This window comes from Polyodon spathula, chromosome 19 (genome assembly GCF_017654505.1).
Source record: "Polyodon spathula isolate WHYD16114869_AA chromosome 19, ASM1765450v1, whole genome shotgun sequence".
In the NCBI taxonomy this organism is placed as follows: Eukaryota; Metazoa; Chordata; class Actinopteri; order Acipenseriformes; family Polyodontidae; genus Polyodon; species Polyodon spathula.
This window is the reverse complement of record NC_054552.1, coordinates 1,241,908-1,261,609: the sequence shown is the minus strand read 5'-3', so window position 1 is coordinate 1,261,609 and position 19,702 is coordinate 1,241,908. Positions and strand designations below refer to the sequence as shown.

Genomic DNA, 19,702 nt, shown 5'->3' with positions numbered 1-19,702 from the left:
ATATTAAACACAAGGAACTACAGTAATTTGATTAAGTGAACACAAAATGATGGGAATTGATCTTGCCAAAGAACCCCCCTCCCCCTCCTTCCTTCTCTCCTTACCAAAAATCTGGAGCAATGATAATTTAATTTTAGTTCAGGAGTAGAGGCGTTTTGCATATTTATTACAATTAAATAGATAGAAAATAGAATAGAATAGAAAAATACATATTCAATATAATCACTCATGATTAATTTCTAAAAAATATTTTTTTAAATAATTATTTGTAACATATATTTTTATTTGTATATTGAATTAAAGAATTTTAATTATTATGGTATACTATTTCCTTCTATTCCAGGATGATAAATAATAAGATAAGCCCCAGATCTTATAGATTTAAATTAAAAAAATTTAATTTATTTAAGTTCAAAATTTAGAGCAATAATAAAATAATAATAATAATAATAATAATAATAATAATAATAATAATAATAATAATAATAATAATACATTTTAGTAGGAAGATTTTTCTTTTGGTTGAAGCTTCTTTAACTTTTTGCATGCAGTGTATGGTTCAGTTTTCATTTGCAAGGGGCTTCCACTAATGTAATCCACTGGGGCATTGACAATTAATAACATGGAACCATTCATAATATGAGCAGACATGACCTTCTGAATATTTGCAGTTCTGCTGACCATAGCAAGACTTTTTTTGAACATGCTTTCAATTTTTTTTTTTTTTGTTGAATTATTCTGAGACGGCATGCTAATAGGCCTTTTCTTCTGCAGAATTCACAAACACATCTAAGACATGCAAACGCGATTTGTAAAAAGCTAGGTGCTCGATACATTTTGTTTAAGGTTTTAGAAAATACGTTTTGCAGCTATCATTACTCAACATACTCGAATTCCTGAGGACATTGAAAGCTTCTTTTTTTTTATAGGTAAAATGCATTTTACGTACATATATGTAGTGATCCCTGAAAGTATTGGCACTCCAATTCACATCAATGTTATGACCATGAGCAAATGTCAATTTTGAGCATTAAGCATAAAAAATGTGCTCCAAGACAGAAGGGTATCAATACTTTTGTGCACTACAGTATACATTTCATCTTTGCACTAACAATCTTTTTTTACACACAGTGTAATTTTTTCAAACTTCTTACCAGAACTAGAAATGCAACAACACACTACTTGTTAAGCTGACTTATTGCAACAGCGCCTAGATCAGTGCCTGCCTCGACGTTAACCGTGAACAGCTGGGAATAAAAGAACACAACCCTAAGAACAGGTTAGGGAGCAGCACAGACTTTGAGACAAAGCTGTATCAAATCAAAACACATGACACCTGAAGAGCTAGTTCTGAATCTATTGACATTCAATATAAATGAGTAATCCTAGCAAAGCTGTTGGAAAAACATCCCTCAATCATCCTTAGAAAGTTATGTATCTTTATACAAAGATGTACATATATTTTGAAGAGCTGCATTTCCATCTGCCACCGGGACTGGGACTTCAAAGCTTCGTTGAGCCAGCCTCAGTTGACTGCATCTCTCTAGTAGACAAAGTCAGATCACTCTGATCAAATAAATTATCTAGTGACACCCCCTATGTATGTCCTCACTGTGTATTCTCTGCTTTTGAGAAAATGCAAAGTTTTTAAGTTTTGGATTGTTGAAAAAAACCTATTGTCAGTAAGAGTCTCGTACTTTAGACACCTGCCAACGTCTGAAATATAATGACGTCAACATTGTTTTTAAGACAGTACAGAGATCCCCTCTTCTAAATGTAGCATTGAGGATGCATTATAGAGGCTGCTATTTCACAGCGATATGTTTTTCTTAGCAGACGGATCTCTAATAAGGCAAGACTCATGATTTTTCAGCCAAAAAGTGGTAAACCCCGCCTGAAGGCAAACAGTGAATCTGACAAATGTATGTACTGTACACCTGAATGACATGCCATCCTGGGAGCAGAGAAAGGTTTCTAAGTAATCTTCCCATTCCTACTGTACATCCTTTGAAAAATATCACCTTCATTATGCCTTGATTCTGTTTCTGGATGAAACCAGCCTTCTTGGTCACAGCTGGTAACAAACACTTGATAACGGTTCGGACAAGAAAACGGGACTGTTTTCAGAATCAACATCAAGCTGAATGCAGGAATAACTTCAACTGAAGAATTATCTGCTGCTGGATTCTAACAGACTCAAAGAAAAAAAAGAACTGTACATCACCACAAAAATAACATATGTGCTTCTTTGTGTTCATTTATATTTTTAGGGTTTATTTTAATGGAAATGCATGGGAAAACATGATACAGTATAAATTGTAAAGACCATATGATATTGTCAATGTCATATATATATATATATTTAAAAGCAAATTTCAATTTTTAATTATTTATAAAGCAGATATTACTGTGTGCTGCAATACAAGTCTTTGGGTCATTTTAAACAGCTGCATTTTTTTCCATGTTGTAAATTACATGAAAAGTATATTATGGTGATGTACAGTCCTTGATCTGCATAGTAGACATTAAGATTACTCTTTGTAGCATTCAGACTGCACAAACAGGACAAGTCCTGAGGGACCAAGCTTATGGGAGAGCTAGCATCAAACACCGGGCCATTAGCGCAATGTGAAGTCACAAGCGTCTAAGCAGCTTTCAAACTGTTTTTTAAATTTTAATTTACAAAGTCTGGCTAATTGTCAAACTGCTCTGTTTACACCAAGTGGCTGTTTATAATACACAGATGCTCATTGCAAATGTATGCTTTTCAGTACATACTGTCTATATATTTACTTTCTCAAAAACACGCATCAGAAGTAAAATAAAATCTCTGCACTGCCTTCCGCGTCATGCTTGGGTAATTGCCCTTTTGCGGATACACTCCTGATCGGACGTGAATGTGGTTTCCAAGACAAGGTGCTTCCCATTGGATTCCAGCTCTTCTTTCTCTTCTCTGGTGCTGTTCAAGTCCCGTGCTGTTCACGTGCACAGCTGCTTTGCGGGTGCAATGCTAAGGCCATTCGTGGTGGTAGCGCTTGCCGTTCTTCTTCCTCTCCTTCTGTAGGTGCTCCAGCTCTGCCTCGTACATCATCTCCTGGACCAAGTACTTCTCCCGCCTCATTCGGTCACACAGGTCTTTGGGTATGTCCGGGATTAGGTAGGCGATGAAGGATTTTATCCCGAACACCAGGTGCTGAGGAGAAATAAACATAAGAATAACAAATTAAGCTTTTCAAAGGGTTGGAATTAATAAAAGTAAAAAAAAAACACACAACATATTGGACAACCAGAAATTGATTCTCTTTTCTTTTCTGCAACCCATAATATATATTTTTTGCCATTCTCATATACCTATTTCATAGTATTACTGAAGTAAAATCAGCTGTTTTCTATCCTGGTTAAATAAACAGTATAGTAACACAAACAGTCCGCTGACCTCAAAGACGATAATGAAAGCAAGGCGGGCTGCCAGCACATGCCAGAACTGCAGAGTGAAGTCATAGGGCGGGGAACCCCAGGGCGGGGCCCGGTAATCCCGATACCTGCAATGACACATCATGACATCAAATTTAACCAATCGCATTGCTCCATTCCAGGACAGCAAGCACTGCAATCTTAGATCACATTATGCAAAAAATGAATGTTATCAACCAGTACAAACCAATGTGGGACCATGTATAGCACCAGGCAGCAGACATACATACCTACAATAGCCTGAATTTCCATTGCCCAGCTCCGCCATGTTGAACCATGATAAACTGCTGTTCACATAGCCTCTCAAACACCTGGAAACAATACTGCCAGTGAGACGGGCACAGAGACATCACACACAGTAACAGCAGTGAGAAGAACAGCTGCAACATGAGATTCAATTGGGTGGTAGAAATTGTTTTCCTTACTTTTCATGCCTGTAGCCCTGGTCCACACAGGGTCCGTATTTGAATGCATAGACGAATCGAGGAATGTAGTCTGAGGTAATGGCTATCACAAACGCATTGGTTATCACGGCGAGGACTCCTATCCCTTCAAGAATTCCATACCAAATACCTGGAAAACAGTGGGATCAGGCTTTAGCAGGACCCAAATGTCATGCCTTGGATTGCTACAGCCCGAGAAGGCAATTTCACTCTAACGATTGAACTGCATAGACAGCATGATATTGTGGGATGTGTGTCGAGTCATGATCTCAGTATGCCGGCAGGTCTGCGAGGGGGCTCACCTATGTCTGTAGCCCTGGCTGGCATTGGTCGTCTCCATTGTGTGACGAACTTATAGGCATCCAGACGAATTTCTATGATGTTGTTGAGCAGAGCCAGCAGAGGCGCCAAGGGGAAGGCTGCCACGAAGATCGTGGTGAAACCAAACTGCAACACTGGAGAAACAGAATACAAATAAAAAAGAAAGTCTGGTTACAAAACATGGAAAATAGTTTTTTTTAACTGTGTGCAGCTGAGTGTTATACAATACATACAACATTGTGCAATACTATACAGGTTAGATATAGGGCATTTATATACTGCATGTTCTGTATCAGCCAAATAAAAGGAAACATTTAGGAAATCTAATTTCTCCATGATGTATTAAAAGAAGGGTCTATAGAGCTTTGCATGAATTTCTGCATCCATCATTGTCACAGAAAGCATGCAGTATTGCATCATGTGCCTGCAAAGAGACACATGCGTTCTGCATGAAGTGGCGCAGTGCAGCACATCAATACAGTGAAAACAGCACCAGCATGTCTTACCCATTTCCAAGTACTCATCCACCAGGCCGTGTGGATTCATGGGCAGCAGGTTCCAGTCCTCAACCCACTGCGGTAGAATCCCTTTGTTTTCCATACTCTGCCTGGGACTCCCCTTCTTAATCTTCCTCCGGGACCACCAGTTCTGCAGCAGCCTAGACCAAAACAAATAGATGTCTTCTTCACTTCCCGTACCTCTTATTTGCCACGATGAGCTGCAGTGTTTCTCAAAAGTGGCCACTGCTGTGTCTCCCACTAGCCCCTCTCCTAATCAACATTACAGTGGTGTTGGGAATGGCAACCGTTCAGCAGTCCTGGTTTCGAAAGCTTGAATGCTGTGTTCTTTTTACTGCTTCCCTTGTGTTTATATTCTCTTCTATTGGCTGGTATACAGTAGTATAGTGTATGCCCCCTGGAAAGAGCTGATAAGCATTTCACTCAATCTATTGGCTTTAGAACCATCATATTAACTCATACAGTGTAACTGTCCAATGATCTGCTGAGCTGAACCATTGGATCACAGGGGATGATTAGATAGGAATTGGGAAAGTTATTGCTGAGGGAGTGGTACAGAGAGCCTTGGTTCCCTCTTCTCTCATGCTTGTGTCAGCGAGTGCTGCTCACGCTCGTGCCTCTGTTACTTACGGATAACCGAGCTCCATAAAATTGTTCCAGATTTGCTTTAAAACCATGATGATGCCCATCTGCATACAGAGGTCTATTAAGCAGCCACTAGGATGACACTAAAAACAAATAAAAAAACAAACAAAAAAACCCACGTGCATTAAAAAAGAAAATCACATTGAAATGGTTTCAAGTGTGTTTTCCATCTGACAAAATTATATTAACTATGTTCCAAAGGTTAAAAATGGCACAAGTGCCAGAAAAAAATATCCACTGGTTACAAGGAAATTGCTTCTTTTTTTCAGTGTTTGTTTAATTTCGAACAAGGTAGGGGTGTCCAAAACTGGCCCTTCCACTCCTGGTCTTTGTTCTAACCCTGTTCTAAATTGTTTAATTGAACCAATTAAACCTCCATCCTGGAGTGGAGTGGCCCTCCAGCACGGTGATTGGACTCCCCCTTCTGTTATGTATTTTGTTGTACGAATTAAATGAAAAACACATCATATGGCAAATTGCTTACCTCTTCTAACCTCCATCTCTCAAATAGTTTGTTATACTTCCCTGGCCGACCGGCAAACCTAGGAAACACAAAGCAAGATGACGACTCAATCTAATATACTGACACGCATGATGGATTTCAATCATTTGTATCTTCCTGTAAATTAACAGCAACTTTCTTGCACCATCTGTTGTCAGTAAATTCCCCAAAGCACACCCCATTGGCAAATTTGTACTGAACTCAAATCATGTAAACATCAAGCATATTTTAGCCACTTCCAATACTCAGAGCAAACCGTCAGTCAAACAGCTAGTATCTTACTTGTCATTCAATGAACAAACCGATCGGCAATGAATGGATTTGTATCTTACCTCAATCCAATTCTGTTCAATTTAATTAACTTAGGCATTAGACTATTACCTACCTTCCCAGGAAGAAAGCAATATAAAAGATGGAGCTGTTCAAGTTGACAAACTGGAACAAGAACATTTTGAGAGCAAAGCTGTTCTCCCATTCCGATTCTGTACGGGGGTGCTCTGAATGGACAGAAAGATGAGTTATTCCATTTCATTTACACTATAAGAAACCTATTACTTGTTTTTGTATTTGTAAAGAAGCAGGTGCCCGCTTACCTAAATTTGTAAGGAGGTATGCAACTTTTTCATATACCTTAAAAATAATGATAAGAGAAAAAAAAGCCAATGTGAGTAGGAATTCAAGTGAAAAGCACATTACTGGAAAGTTGGATAGGTTATATACAGATAATGTACTGGGTGTTATTGTCACCCTTTGATTCCCAACAAATTTAGCTAAAGAAAATATGTTTTTTCTAGCTGCAAACAATGCTATGCATTGCAATAAAGAAAGATATTACCCCATATTAATATTGATTATGGTAAATGGGCATGGGGCAGTTTTTTTTCTTTTACGGATATATATATAGGTATATATATTAACAATTCTTTGTCATATTTCACTGTGATTTACAATGTCTGCTTTACCATACTTTGACTATGCTTGATCAGTTACAATTCACTACATTGTTTCAACACATGATTAGTAAGCCTTTCCGAAACAATGCTTTGCTGTGCAATGCACACACACCACCCAGGAGTTCTGCAGTGGAAACGCACCACGTTGAGTGACATGATGATCATGAAGTTGATACAGACTCCAGTTCCTGAAGTCGCAAACTGCCAGTTCTTCTTGACAAACTCCCATTCGAATGAGGCAAACTGCTCCTTGGCAACCAGCCGGTACACAACCACTGCGAACACTGCGGTGACCACCAGGGAAATCTGCAGACAGACGCACATGAGATTACATTCAACCAGGACATGCTGTGCACCGTCAAACATGTATCACAGAGACCGAGAAAGACGTGTGTCTATGTCTGAATCCTTGTGCATATACAGTATCTAGATTATCCATGTCAAGCCATCTGTCTCTGAAGAGGGCTCCAGGAAGAAAAAAAGTGCAGATTTTGCACTAGAGCATATAGTATTATGTATGTTTGCATGTGTATGTATGTATGCATGTATGCATGTGTGTATGTATGTGTGTATGTACTATAGGGTGTTTGTTTTTTGCATGCATTTTACAAAGCGCCCCTTTGACCAAGAATCCATACACTGTACATCCAGCCCTCGGTGAAATGAAAAGATTTATTGAATGCAGTTACAGTTATTGAAAGGCCCACTAGAGGGAACTGTTACTGTTTTTACATGAACTGTGCAGTAGAATGTGATGGAATGAAAAAAAAAGCATGTGATGGCACTGCCAAAAAGTATTTTAGATGCTGGATTAATATTTAATTTGAATCCTGTCTGCTGTCAAGCTGCTGACAGCTTCTGATGCCTCATTCAATTTGCAATGTCACCTTGCAATGTTACATTCAGCCAGCACTTAGCAACGTGAGCCCCTGGGAGCCTGGTTCCTGGTTCGTACCATGAGGAATATTCCTGAGACAGATACCATGAGTCGGCTCAGCTTGTCAGTGAAGGGCTGGAAGGGCTCCGGCTTCCCAGAGATTGGATTGACTCTCTCCACCTTGGAATACTTGGCTTCAAACTGGGGACGCAGCTCCTCCTGCCAAAGGACAGCATAAACAAATCAACAGGTATCTTTGAGATGGCTCACCGGTCTCCCCAGCATCGGAACCGCATTTGATAAATTCAATGCTGTGTGAAACCAACTGCAGTGGGTTTTTTTTTTATTTGTTTTTTTTCTTTTGCATTTCTTGAATGCCTGACTATATTACAATATATTGTCACTGTTCACTTATTTAAACTCCCTACTTCAGTTTGGTTTCCATATTTTTGACCTATTTCATCTTGTCACATTTGGGAAGCATTGTTCCTGTCATTTTTTTTTTTTTTTTTTGCTTTCCATTTCTCTGTCACTTCAAGATGTTTTTATTATAGGTGTCACACCATTATTGAACTGCAATGCAAAGATCAAATCATTTACAAAATGGAAACTTTTGCTGCATCTCCCAATAATAAAAGAAACCAACCTTCAGACAGTTTGCTAATCTCTACAGGTTTACACATAGGTAAACATTAATTCATACAGGGATTACCAACACAATAGCTAAGGCACAAAGAGGCAGATCAAACAAAATCAGCATTATACCCCATGTAAGCTGTTGAACAACAAATTCAAATACTTAACTTGATAACTTGATACACATTCCCATTACATAGCCTGGGTGTGCCTTTTAAGAAGGTCATATACTGTACAGAATTGGGCGCATTAAAAGTCCTGTTATTGAATGGACATTATTGACTGTTCTAACAGACAGGGAGTGGATAATTCCTCTACCCCTTTATAAAGGTGTCATTTTGAATGACATGTTGGATGTGAAAAGGCAATGAGTTTTTTGGAACTGCTCATTCAGCCGACTAGGAGTTTGGCTGAGCAAGATGAACATGTTAATTACCATTGTAAAGGGACTTTGTATTTACTGATTTTAAATCTGTTTAGAGCAGAAACATTTCCCATTATTAAGTGTCAAGCTTGCGAATGCAATTACATTTTAATCACAAGCCTTATCAGTGGGCCTACACTAAAGCTTTAGAAATGAAATCTGAAGTCTTACATAACAAGTCTGCAATAACGACATGTAATTTTTTTTCAGTTCCTTAGAACTGAAAACATAAACCTACACCCTTTGTGTCCAGGACTGATAATTGCTCCCATTTTATTACAGCATTATCTGTGTATATTACTCAGCCTTCCACAGTCAATAACAAGCCATCCCATTCTGATAAGGAATAAGAGGGCATTTGCATTATCACTTTATGCATTATTCTCACAGCTGCTTCTCTGCAGTGCACCCTATTGCTTTGTGATTTGTCTTTTCATCCTGTTTTCCAAAAGGGTAATAATAAGGATGTAGAAATTGCCCTATCAATCTCCAGGCTCTCTTAATTCCAGTCATGCCAGTACAGGCCCTGACAAGGCTGCATTTCCACTGAGGTCTCCTATTGACTTCCTAAACCACGAGAGTGCTGCAGTACATGACTAACCATCTCATAACAAGCTGAGCTATTACAGGAGTGCTAAGCAGTTTACCCATTTCACACACAGTTGAAAAACATACACCACACAGTTGTATCTCTGTACACATGGGACTTCCAGTAACTCACAAACAGACTTCACATAAACACAAGACTTCATAACCCACCACCAACACAGACAAAATACATATTTTATACACACACCCATTACAATAATTACAAACACTTAAACAACAATTAACTTAAACAATCCCCAAATGCACCCAGGTGATTCCCATTTAGCCCTCAAGGCTTCTGGGACCTGCAGTCTTTTAGCTCTACGGCCATGACACCTGTCCTGTGCACTACAAAATGATCTCACACACCGTGAATCCCCAACAAACACACAGGCAGGGCTCTCGCACTGTCACACCTGTTATCATTAATATCATGTACTGATCTTGAATGCAACTGCTATGGTTTACATACTGTACAGGGTCTCAGCTATTCAAATCTCAATATGGGATACAAGTAAATTGTAGCACAATTAACCTTTATAGTCAACATTATGACAGCTAATTGAGGGAAAATTAAATGCATACAATGATTTATTTATTTATTTATTTAATTATTTATTTTAATCTGACTGTATTCATTAGGTGATTTATACAAGAGAACAAATTAACTTGTTACAGTATATAATAATTACAAAATGTAACTGTGCAATTTGCATTAAGTGGCAATGTACAATATTATAACATGCCCTCCTCTGTGTCCCACTACTAATGTAGGAGGGCAGGGGGGAGTATTTATCATGTTAAGTCACCTATTATTAAGGATCACTTTCACATAATCCCTTGAGTAGTCATTATAACCAAGCTTCAATGTATATTATTTAATTTTCTCAAAACAGAAAATGAATAATTTAACCTGCCTTTAAAACACCTATGGGCCAAAGCCGGGTTAAGCCTTTAAACACGACACAGTACTTCCTTCAATCCTACCTCCTCTTCTTCCAAGTCAATGAGGTCCCAGTCATAAGTGAGTTCTGCCCGTCGCCTTTTCCAAAACTCCAGAAACACGGTGGCTGTAATACAACAGAATGCCGTGACCAGCCTTGGATTGCAATTACAAGAGTGATTGTAAAAACCTTCAATGACGCAGACACTTTGGTCTTGCAGATGACACTTTATGAGAATTAAATCCTTGAAATGTATCATGTAATGCATGTTGCGAGTCACTGCACTCACAATGGGTAGCAAGTGCTGTCACCAGCCACACTGACAAGCTAACACCGCCATGCTGAAACTAAATACAGGCTCACGGAGGTAGCTCATCCCTTTCTTAATCACTGCGTTACAATTAGACACATCTTGGATTCAATATATTTTAATCTAGCTGGATGTACACACATTCTAAACAGATTGCTCAGGTATATTTGTGTTTTTTGCAGTTTTGTAAAGCATTACTTGTATTGTTTTGTGCTGGTAGGTGTGGCTGCATCCTGTTGAACAATCCTGGGGGTTTTCTTTCCATCTGATATACTGTGTGCAATGGGGATTGGACGCAAACAGCAACGCACCAGCAATCCCACATTCTTAAGGTGCCATTTATATGACATCTCAAAGTGAAGTGCAATGTGGTAGCTTCAGACATATAGGTGTGTTTACCATAAAGGTGTGTTTGAGGTCAGAAAGTACAGAATCAGTCTGGGTTCATCACTGTTAATTGTGCCATTTATACAAATGCGTGTACTCAATACTGCAGGGGCTTCAATTTTGTCTCCAACACCTGTTCTGTGCACAGACCCCCACAACGTTTCCTCTGTTGATTCAGACGTGTAAGGTGTGATGATCACGATCTAACTGAGAAGTGGCAGATTATTCTGACCAATCACAAGCCCCCAGGGTTTTTGGAGGAAACCCAACCCCTGTCAGCAAACTCCAGGAAGTGACATCGCCACCCAGTTCTAGAAATACAGACAAATCAGGCAGTATGCAGTCCAATTCCACACGACTCCCATGAGGCAACTCAGGTGGAACATATCTTTCTCAGCATGCCCCGACGCCACCACACACACATGAGCATTGTTGAAAAGGCGAAAAAGATACTATGACGTGGCAGCAGCCTTAAAGATATCCATGCAGATTGGGTTTCCAAATATAGCGGTTATGTATTGACGCAGGTAAAAGAGTGGCCAGGATATGTTTTCGCAAAGCTGACTGCAAAGAAATTAGATCTTAGTATATGGGGGGGGGGGGGGGGGGGGGGGGGGGGGGCACACCTTGACTGCCCCTCCCTGCTTGTGGATGCAGCCAAGCTTTGGAGGTACAGCAGGTAAAGAAATCAGGTCAGTCCAGTTCTCAGGCTCTCTGTTATGGATATGAAGCCAAGCCTGCTTGTTCTCTCCAGTCTAATTCAAAACACAGTTTCTGTCTGACTCACTTTCTCTGTTGCACCTGTAAGCAGGGCTCCCTGGGAATCAAGATAGATTGCAGCTGCCTTTCTACAGATCAGAAGCACAAGGTAGGTGGCCTTTTGTATTCTGTATGATATGACATAGACATATTTCACACTTTATTCTTACTAAATGCTTGATCAAATTGTATTCATCATGTACTGTAAAGTGCAGAATAGGCACTTGTTTTAAAGACTGACCAAAAGTTTACAACCGTATACTTCATCTGTATTTACAGATGTGTTAGCAGCAGGGTAACTGGGTAACCTGTTTCTCCAGGTTACATGGTAACAAACGACTTGTATCTCAGCTATTTCAGCTATTCTGGTAACATTCAGTAATTAGATGGTTTCACATTACTGTACCAACAATATAAAGTTGTATAGAATGTTTTCTTTGTTTTATAATTTCAATGCATTCACAATGCGGCAGTGCTAAGTTGGCAGGGCTTCAGTTTTTAAATTAACCTGATTTTGTCATTTCTTTTCCTGTAGCTTTGTAACATTAAAATCAAAACGGTGTAAAAATCAGTTTCACTGACATCACTGCCTGATTTCTTCTGACTTCTACGCTGTACACTAGAGCTTTTCAAGGGAAGTACTTGTTGCAGTTCAAACAGTGTCCTCATTCACTGGCAGTCTTTGTCAGGTTTCGATAACAATGTAACCAGCTGATAAGGAAGTACAGTGAGAAAGCAGTAAGCTACCTGTTTAACTAATGATATCAGGCTGTTTTGTACTTGAAGCGTTCCAAATGAAAGGGCCCGTGGAGCTATGCAGCCTCTCTGTACAACTGCTATTGTCTCTATTGAATTAAATAACTGACCCAACTTCATGCCATGCAGAAAATATTGTCTTGAGTTCAACATTGGTAACATTGATGTACTTCCAAGTTTAAGACATCGAGAAATATTTAGATTCTATTACATATAAGGATGTCCAGAGCATTTGAGCGATTAAGTATAATCTGACCTAGGGTTACTGTACATAATAGTTCATGTTTCAATCAAGGTACTTGGTGAGGTGAGCTCTGAACTTTATGAACAAGCTGAATGGCAGACTGAATCACGTTACTAATTATTTAACACATTTTAGCAAATCTGATTACGTAAACAAGTCATCTATTGAAGGACGTTCATTTCAACAGTCATGTGAAGCTGACTGTTCAAACAACATGCCTTGCTTTTCTTTTAAACATAAGGTGGGGCAAACCAGAACAGCCAGATTTATTTTAGTAATTTATAGATTCAGACAATACATTCTCCACCCCAAGCATTGTCTGGACATCATTGGGACTTATGCCTTACTGTGTTCTATATGGAATTCAGTAGAGAAGATGACGGTGAAACCGAGCTGGAATTCTTTAAATAACTAATTCTGTTTAACAGGTTCTGTAAGGGTGTGCTGTAAGGGTTAGTCCTGAAGTACTGGCTCTTGCAGCCTCGAGGGTTGCCACTTAGTTGTGTTGAAAGGTGTTGATAAGAGAAATATACATTTAGATGTGTTGTGAGACTTATATCTGTATTCAAGAGAAACAATGTAGTTTAAGCCACCCATGCCCAGTCATTCCCTGGCTTCTCAGTTGAAACTGCAAAGGAGGGTTATAGTTAGTGCCAGATGGTTCTGTTTCACACACATGGCACCCCAACAGCTTCCTGATTACTTTCAATCAACAATGGCCTTGGATGCATTGATGAGATTCTGTATAATCCTTATGCAATGACAAGGACGAGATTCTGTATAATCCTTATGCAATGACAAGGACGAGATTCTGTATAATCCTTATGCAATGACAAGGACAAGATTCTGTATAATCCTTATGCAATGACAAGGACGAGATGCTGTATAATCCTTATGCAATGACAAGGACGAGATTCTGTATAATCCTTATGCAATGACAAGGACAAGATTCTGTATAATCCTTATGCAATGACAAGGACGAGATGCTGTATAATCCTTATGCAATGACAAGGACGGGATTCTGTATAATCCTTATGCAATGACAAGGACGAGATTCTGTATAATCCTTATGCAATGACAAGGACGAGATGCTGTATAATCCTTATGCAATGACAAGGACGAGATGCTGTATAATCCTTATGCACTAGCAAGGAAGAGTGCAGAAAACAAGTTTTGGGATTTATGATGAATATCAGGCAGCAAAAAAATAACCTGCTGTTACAATGTACTCCTCCCACTGAACCTCTTGTTCAGGAACATATTGTTTTATATGTATTATTTACAAGATGGCATGTTCGTTCTTGTACTGTGTTTGTTTTTGTATTCTTAGTTTGTGTTTTATTGTAAACTGGCAGTCAACACCCACATAAAAGCAGCATGATGCTGCTATTTTAAATGAGTCATTGCAAGCCAGGCACCTTGTTGAATCAAGTATGCATACTCATAGCTAACCTGTATAAATATCATCAGAATTAGGCTGAGAGATCAAATCATGCTGTGTTACTGCGACACAAAGTAATACTTTAATCATGAATGATGTTTCTTATTGTTTATTATTTATTAAAGGTCCATGCAACAAGATATCTATAATATATATATATATATATATATATATATATATATATATATATATATATATATATATATTATATATATATATGCATATTCATCTATATGACCTATGACCTACACATGCCTTTAATCCCCACCATGGTTGGGGTCAATTCTGGCTTTTCAAGTCCAATTTATTTTTAAAATCAATTCCCAACTCCAATTCCAATTCCTTCAAAATAACAGTTATCTGTTAGAGACAAAAATAACTGATGCAATGTGTTGACACTGTGAGAAGCTCATTTTAACAGAATATGGCTAACTGCAATGGGAATGGGAATGGGAAATGGGAATTGATTTTAGAAAGGAATTGGAAATGAAACTGGAAATGAAAAACAGGAATTGACCCCAACCCTGATCCTCATGTAAAATCCCTTGCTATTATTGTGTTTTTTTTTTATTTCTATGAAGACAAGCTTTGATCATTTCGACAAAATGTTCCCTTTACCAGTATCAGCACAACTGAAGTTACTAGTTTTCTTTTTTTTAGGATCTTGATAGAGAGACTCTTGCTCCCAGTAAAGATGGCTTTTCCCTTGACACTTATCACTGCAATGATTTCAATCTTTGGCCTCCTAGGGGCCACACAATCCCAGATTTCATTGACCACCAATACTGTAGAAACCGTAGAAACCTATTCAACAAAACCATTCCAGGACACAGTCCCACTAGCATCAACAACAATAGCTGAACCTCAACCAACCACGGAGAAAACAACCAGTTCAGAAAATTTATTTTCCACCACAAGCACATTAAATAGTTCAACAAGCACTGCAGGGGAAGCCACTGTGACACCAGGTGCTAGCACTGGTCCAGAAACAACAACAGCCCTTACTGCCAGCACAGAGATCACAACCCATGCCCCGGCCACGCTTAATCCAATAACTCCAGGGGGCAACTATTCAACCACAGGCACCTTCTCATCTACCACTTCTAGCAGTAGAAACGACTCCACAACCACAAGCGGAAACTTCTCCACTTCTCCCCCAAGCGGAAACTTCTCCACTTCTACCCCAAGCGGAAACTTCTCCACTTCTACCCCAAGCGGAAACTTCTCCACTTCTCCCCCAAGCGGAAACTTCTCCACTTCTCCCCCAAGCGGAAACTTCTCCACTTCTACCCCAAGCGGAAACTTCTCCACTTCTACCCCAAGCGGAAACTTCTCCACTTCTACCCCAAGCGGAAACTTCTCCACTTCTACCCCAAACTTCTCAACAGCAGGAACAACAACAGCACTGAGCAGTACGACTGCAAACACCACCCCCATGACTACAAAATCTCCAGGGACCATCAAGAGCAGTACGACACGCAATCAAATGAGTACCACCACCACCCCGGGGTCAGGGAACGTATCCTTTCCTTCCAGAGGTGAGTCTTGTGATCATTTTACTTTCATACCGTTGTGCACAAGTGCCTAAACTGGTAAAAACAGTGGCTTGAGTCTCCTTTTTGAAACATCATTAACACTTAACTATACCGTAACCTTTACAAAAATGCACAATATAATGGATCTTATTACCTATTTATCAGCCCTCTTTTTGACAAAAAGAAGTAGGCAAAACAGCTCAATTTAACTTTTTCATGTACTGTAGCATCTGAAAGGGAAAATATGTTAAAAACAAACAAGCTCCAACCTCAGAACACAAGAAGCTGGTATCATACACACCGATATCTTTGATTTACAAACAATACAAATCTTTTTCATTTTATTTTAATACAGGTAAATACAGAGGGGAAAACAATGCAGATACTATGAGAAAAAGCCTACAGAAAAACAAAACAGGAAATTGCTCTCCCATAACTGAACACAACAGTTTGGTGTTGCCAATATCTGAAATGTGGTACTAGGAAAAAAAAAAACCCTTTTCAGAAAGAGGGTTTCATTCCTTGACCCGTTACCTGAAACTAGATTAGTCTGACAAAAGGAAGGGAAATTTTGCATTTGGATGTCCCTTGTCACCAGGGGGAAGTGGAAAGTATGTGTGACTGACAAACACAAAGAGAGTCGAGTTTCACCAAGTCCAGGGAGGAACAGCAGCCAAGTTCCTTTACACAGGCTTGATTCTTTTTAAAGGCAAAGTATGGACTCTTATAAAACTGAGTTAATCTGAGGGGGAGCATGTTTCCCAATCTTTATAAAAATTTGTACAATAGAATTTTGGTGGTACATTTTTTATATAAATTGTTTAATTTATAAAACCAAGCTGATTAAAGAAAAAAAAAATAGCAACAATGTAAATCTTTTATAACTGGTTACCGTCCCATAAAGAATTTTTAAAAAAAGGTTTTTAATATATTTTGATATTTCCCCTGAAAACTAACATGAGCCCTTTTCTACTTCACTGTCAGGATCCACTCCTCAAAGTAAACAAAATGACGTTGGTGTCACAGTGGGAGCCATCGTTGGAACAGCTCTAGGAATCTCACTAGTGGCTCTGATCCTCTACCTCATATTTAAGAAGAAAAAATCTGAGTCCTTCAATCACCGCAGACTCTATGAAGACGTGTCTGCAGATCCAGGTACTTTTAGGAATCCTGATTGGTTGTAACTAATACTGATTAGCATACACAAATTAAAAAGCACCACACCATTTTACATTGACAACATTTGGAAACGTTCTTTAGCCACGTAAGAATATTCATGCAATGCAAATGTATTCCTACAACAAGGAAATATAATCTTCTAACTATCTACTGGCACAACAAACAGTGGGTACCACACTGAATTTAAATAAGCAGTTGGCATCCAAAGAGGTTAATTTTTTTTTTTTTTTTTTGAAGAGGTCATTAAATAATGGGTTTAAGTAAGCCAAAGGAAACCGAAACTCTCTGAACTTACTGACTGTTTTGATAAGTGGGGTACTATGGCCTGACCTTGTTACGGGAGCCTTATAAAAGCTTTTCATGAGATCAGTTTCAACTCATCCAGTGAGGTATTTCCTTAACTGTTGTTCACGTCATGCTTCCACATGCGCTTCAGTTAATTCATGCAAAGTGGTACATGCTATTCCATTAAGCTCTTCATCTGCCACCGAGTACATGTAAGTGCAAGATATGCAAGCATTTGTTTATCACTAATGCACTTAGCAGCTCTTTAAGAACCCCTCGGTCACGTTCAAGAAGACGTGCATCATTCAAAAGCTTTCAGAAGAGACTAAAAAAATAGGCAGCAGCTATGAATAAATGTCCAAATCAACTGTGTATTTTCCAAAGCCGTAGGAATGGTATCTCAACAGTATTTCAGCAGTATTCATGAGGCTGTGTGGTCCAGTGGTTAAAAAAACTGGCTTGTATCTAGGAGGAACCCAGTTCAGCCATTGACTCACTGTGTGAGTCACTTAGTCTCCTTGTGCTCCATCTTTCAGGTGAGACATTATTGTAAGTGACAGCTGAGGCATAGTTCACACACCCTAGTCTCTTGTAAAGCGCTTTGTGATGGTGGTCCACTATGAAAGGCGCTATATAAAGATTATTATTATCTGATACCTTTTAAAATATGTATTGGGTTAAAGCTTGTATAGCCAATGCATACCTCAATTGGCTGCATTTTGCACAGAAAAAAGTTTTACTTTTAATACATTTAGTGGCCCAATTAAAGCCTGGTTATAATACATTTTCCCAGCTGAAAATACTGGAAATGAGTAAGTGTAATTAGGCAGCAAAACACTTGTAGCACAAATGCATTCCAACCTCAGTTTCCTCTTGAAGTATGCTCCCTCTGAAAAGCTTTAAAGGTCAAGCAGTAATTTATAGGTTTTGCAATTGTTTTGTGCTGTTTTTCAGTGTAAATGTTACAGGTTCAATGTATTCTGTATTCAGTCAAGTCCCTAACCAGCACGAATGTAAAATCCATTTAAGTGACCCTGGCATTGCTGCGACAATAATAGAACTCCTGAGGTCATTTTCTTTTTTTTCTTTTTTTTACCAAAAAACACGCCACAGCAATGTAATCTTCACTATTATACTACAACTTTTTAACGAATGTATTTTTGTATACTTGTTTGTCTAAAATAATCATTGTAGTCCCCTGAATGGCTTGGAGCACCTGTGTGAATCTTTTCATCAGTAAGCAGTGGTTTTAGAACAGGTGCCATTACTGAGTTTCATCTCTTAGCTGTGCTTCTCCATAGACACAAGGATCACTACACCTCCCCAATGTGCTCACATTCACTGTTGTTCTTTTTCTCGCAGTTCTCCGATTGGACAGCTCAGCCGATCAACTTGATCTACGCTATGAGGGATCAGCATACTACAATCCTGAAGTCACTGGGGACTCTATCCAAATGGCCAACATCCACTCACAAGGGCAGAATGCTTAGTGGACTTGGACAAGAATGGGCTAACATAAAAATGAATTAACATAACCCAATTATTTATACTGCAATTAGGTAGAAAAAACATCACCTAGTATCTGACAAGCTGGCTTGAATTACAAAAAAAACAACCTCAAAACATCTAATTTCAAATAATTCACTGTCGACTGTCAAGTTAGAAACGTACAGGTTTCCTCTGGTAAGAGAAACTGCCTTTCTGTAAATGCCCAAAGTTACCAGTGAACACAAACCTCTGCAAGTTTATTCAACATAGAATTCAAAGCTAGCTTCCAAAGAGATTGCTGTAACGTTCCCAGGCAAGAACACAATTTTTACTGTATTCTGCAATGTTAGCCTTACAAACACCATTTATATTATATATATATATATATATATATATATATATATATATATATATATATATATATATATATATATAATATATACACACATATAACTATATATATATATATTTATACAACTAATGTCAACAACTACATGATTCAACTATTTTTTAAATAGCACCCTTTGAGAGCATCTTGTTCACACACACACACACACACACACACACACACACACACACACACACACACACACACACACACACACACACACACACACACTTGTTTGGTGTTTGCATAATAATAAAATGCACCTGCTTTCTTTAAGCAATGAAATCCAACTATTTTAGTGGGAAAGAAATGAGGATGGAACTGGGGTGAAAAATCAAAGAAAAGCTGCCTTACCCCATATCGCCATAAAAAAAAATTGCAAAGAAGACAGTTCCTCCGTTATCAAAAAGATGTGTAACCTGGAGGAACATAAATGAAAAATACTTAAAAAAATAATTAATTAAAAAATTATATATATATATATATATATATATATATATATATATATATATATATATATATATATATATATATTTCTTTTTTATTTAAAAACTTGAAACTTGAATGCAGCTGTGTTCCAAAATTTAGATCTGCCACTGTTCATA

General features: G+C 38.4%; 2 protein-coding genes across 2 annotated transcripts in view; one reads left to right on the top strand and one right to left on the bottom strand.

The window, feature by feature from the left end:
* Positions 1-527: 527 nt before the first annotated feature.
* The window catches only part of LOC121294714 (anoctamin-3-like), a 45,884-nt gene continuing 26,709 nt past the window's right edge, over positions 528-19,702 (bottom strand). Inside the window, 15 exon segments of the mRNA XM_041218746.1 lie at positions 528-3,193; positions 3,437-3,542; positions 3,705-3,785; positions 3,900-4,047; positions 4,220-4,372; positions 4,745-4,896; positions 5,387-5,484; positions 5,886-5,943; positions 6,289-6,400; positions 6,497-6,533; positions 6,998-7,162; positions 7,812-7,952; positions 10,369-10,451; positions 19,452-19,470; positions 19,472-19,516. Of these exon segments, the coding sequence (XP_041074680.1) occupies positions 3,011-3,193; positions 3,437-3,542; positions 3,705-3,785; positions 3,900-4,047; positions 4,220-4,372; positions 4,745-4,896; positions 5,387-5,484; positions 5,886-5,943; positions 6,289-6,400; positions 6,497-6,533; positions 6,998-7,162; positions 7,812-7,952; positions 10,369-10,451; positions 19,452-19,470; positions 19,472-19,516 (1,581 nt within the window). The 3' untranslated portion in view covers positions 528-3,010.
* muc15 (mucin 15, cell surface associated) lies at positions 11,650-19,090 on the top strand. The gene is made up of 4 exons (XM_041218745.1): positions 11,650-11,890; positions 14,883-15,760; positions 16,742-16,912; positions 18,584-19,090. The coding sequence occupies exons 2-4, from the start codon at positions 14,917-14,919 to the stop codon at positions 18,709-18,711; spliced, it is 1,143 nt and encodes a 380-aa protein (XP_041074679.1). The 5' UTR covers positions 11,650-11,890; positions 14,883-14,916; the 3' UTR covers positions 18,712-19,090.

What these genes read in the sequence shown, in the direction of transcription:
- muc15 (XM_041218745.1), top strand. Translation starts at nt 14,917, where the DNA reads ATGGCTTTTCCCTTGACACTTATCACTGCAATGATTTCAATCTTTGGC. An exon ending in CGTATCCTTTCCTTCCAGAG is followed by an intron (nt 15,761 to 16,741) that starts GTGAGTCTTGTG and finishes CTTCACTGTCAG; the next exon opens with GATCCACTCCTCAAAGTAAA. An exon ending in AGACGTGTCTGCAGATCCAG is followed by an intron (nt 16,913 to 18,583) that starts GTACTTTTAGGA and finishes TTTTTCTCGCAG; the next exon opens with TTCTCCGATTGGACAGCTCA.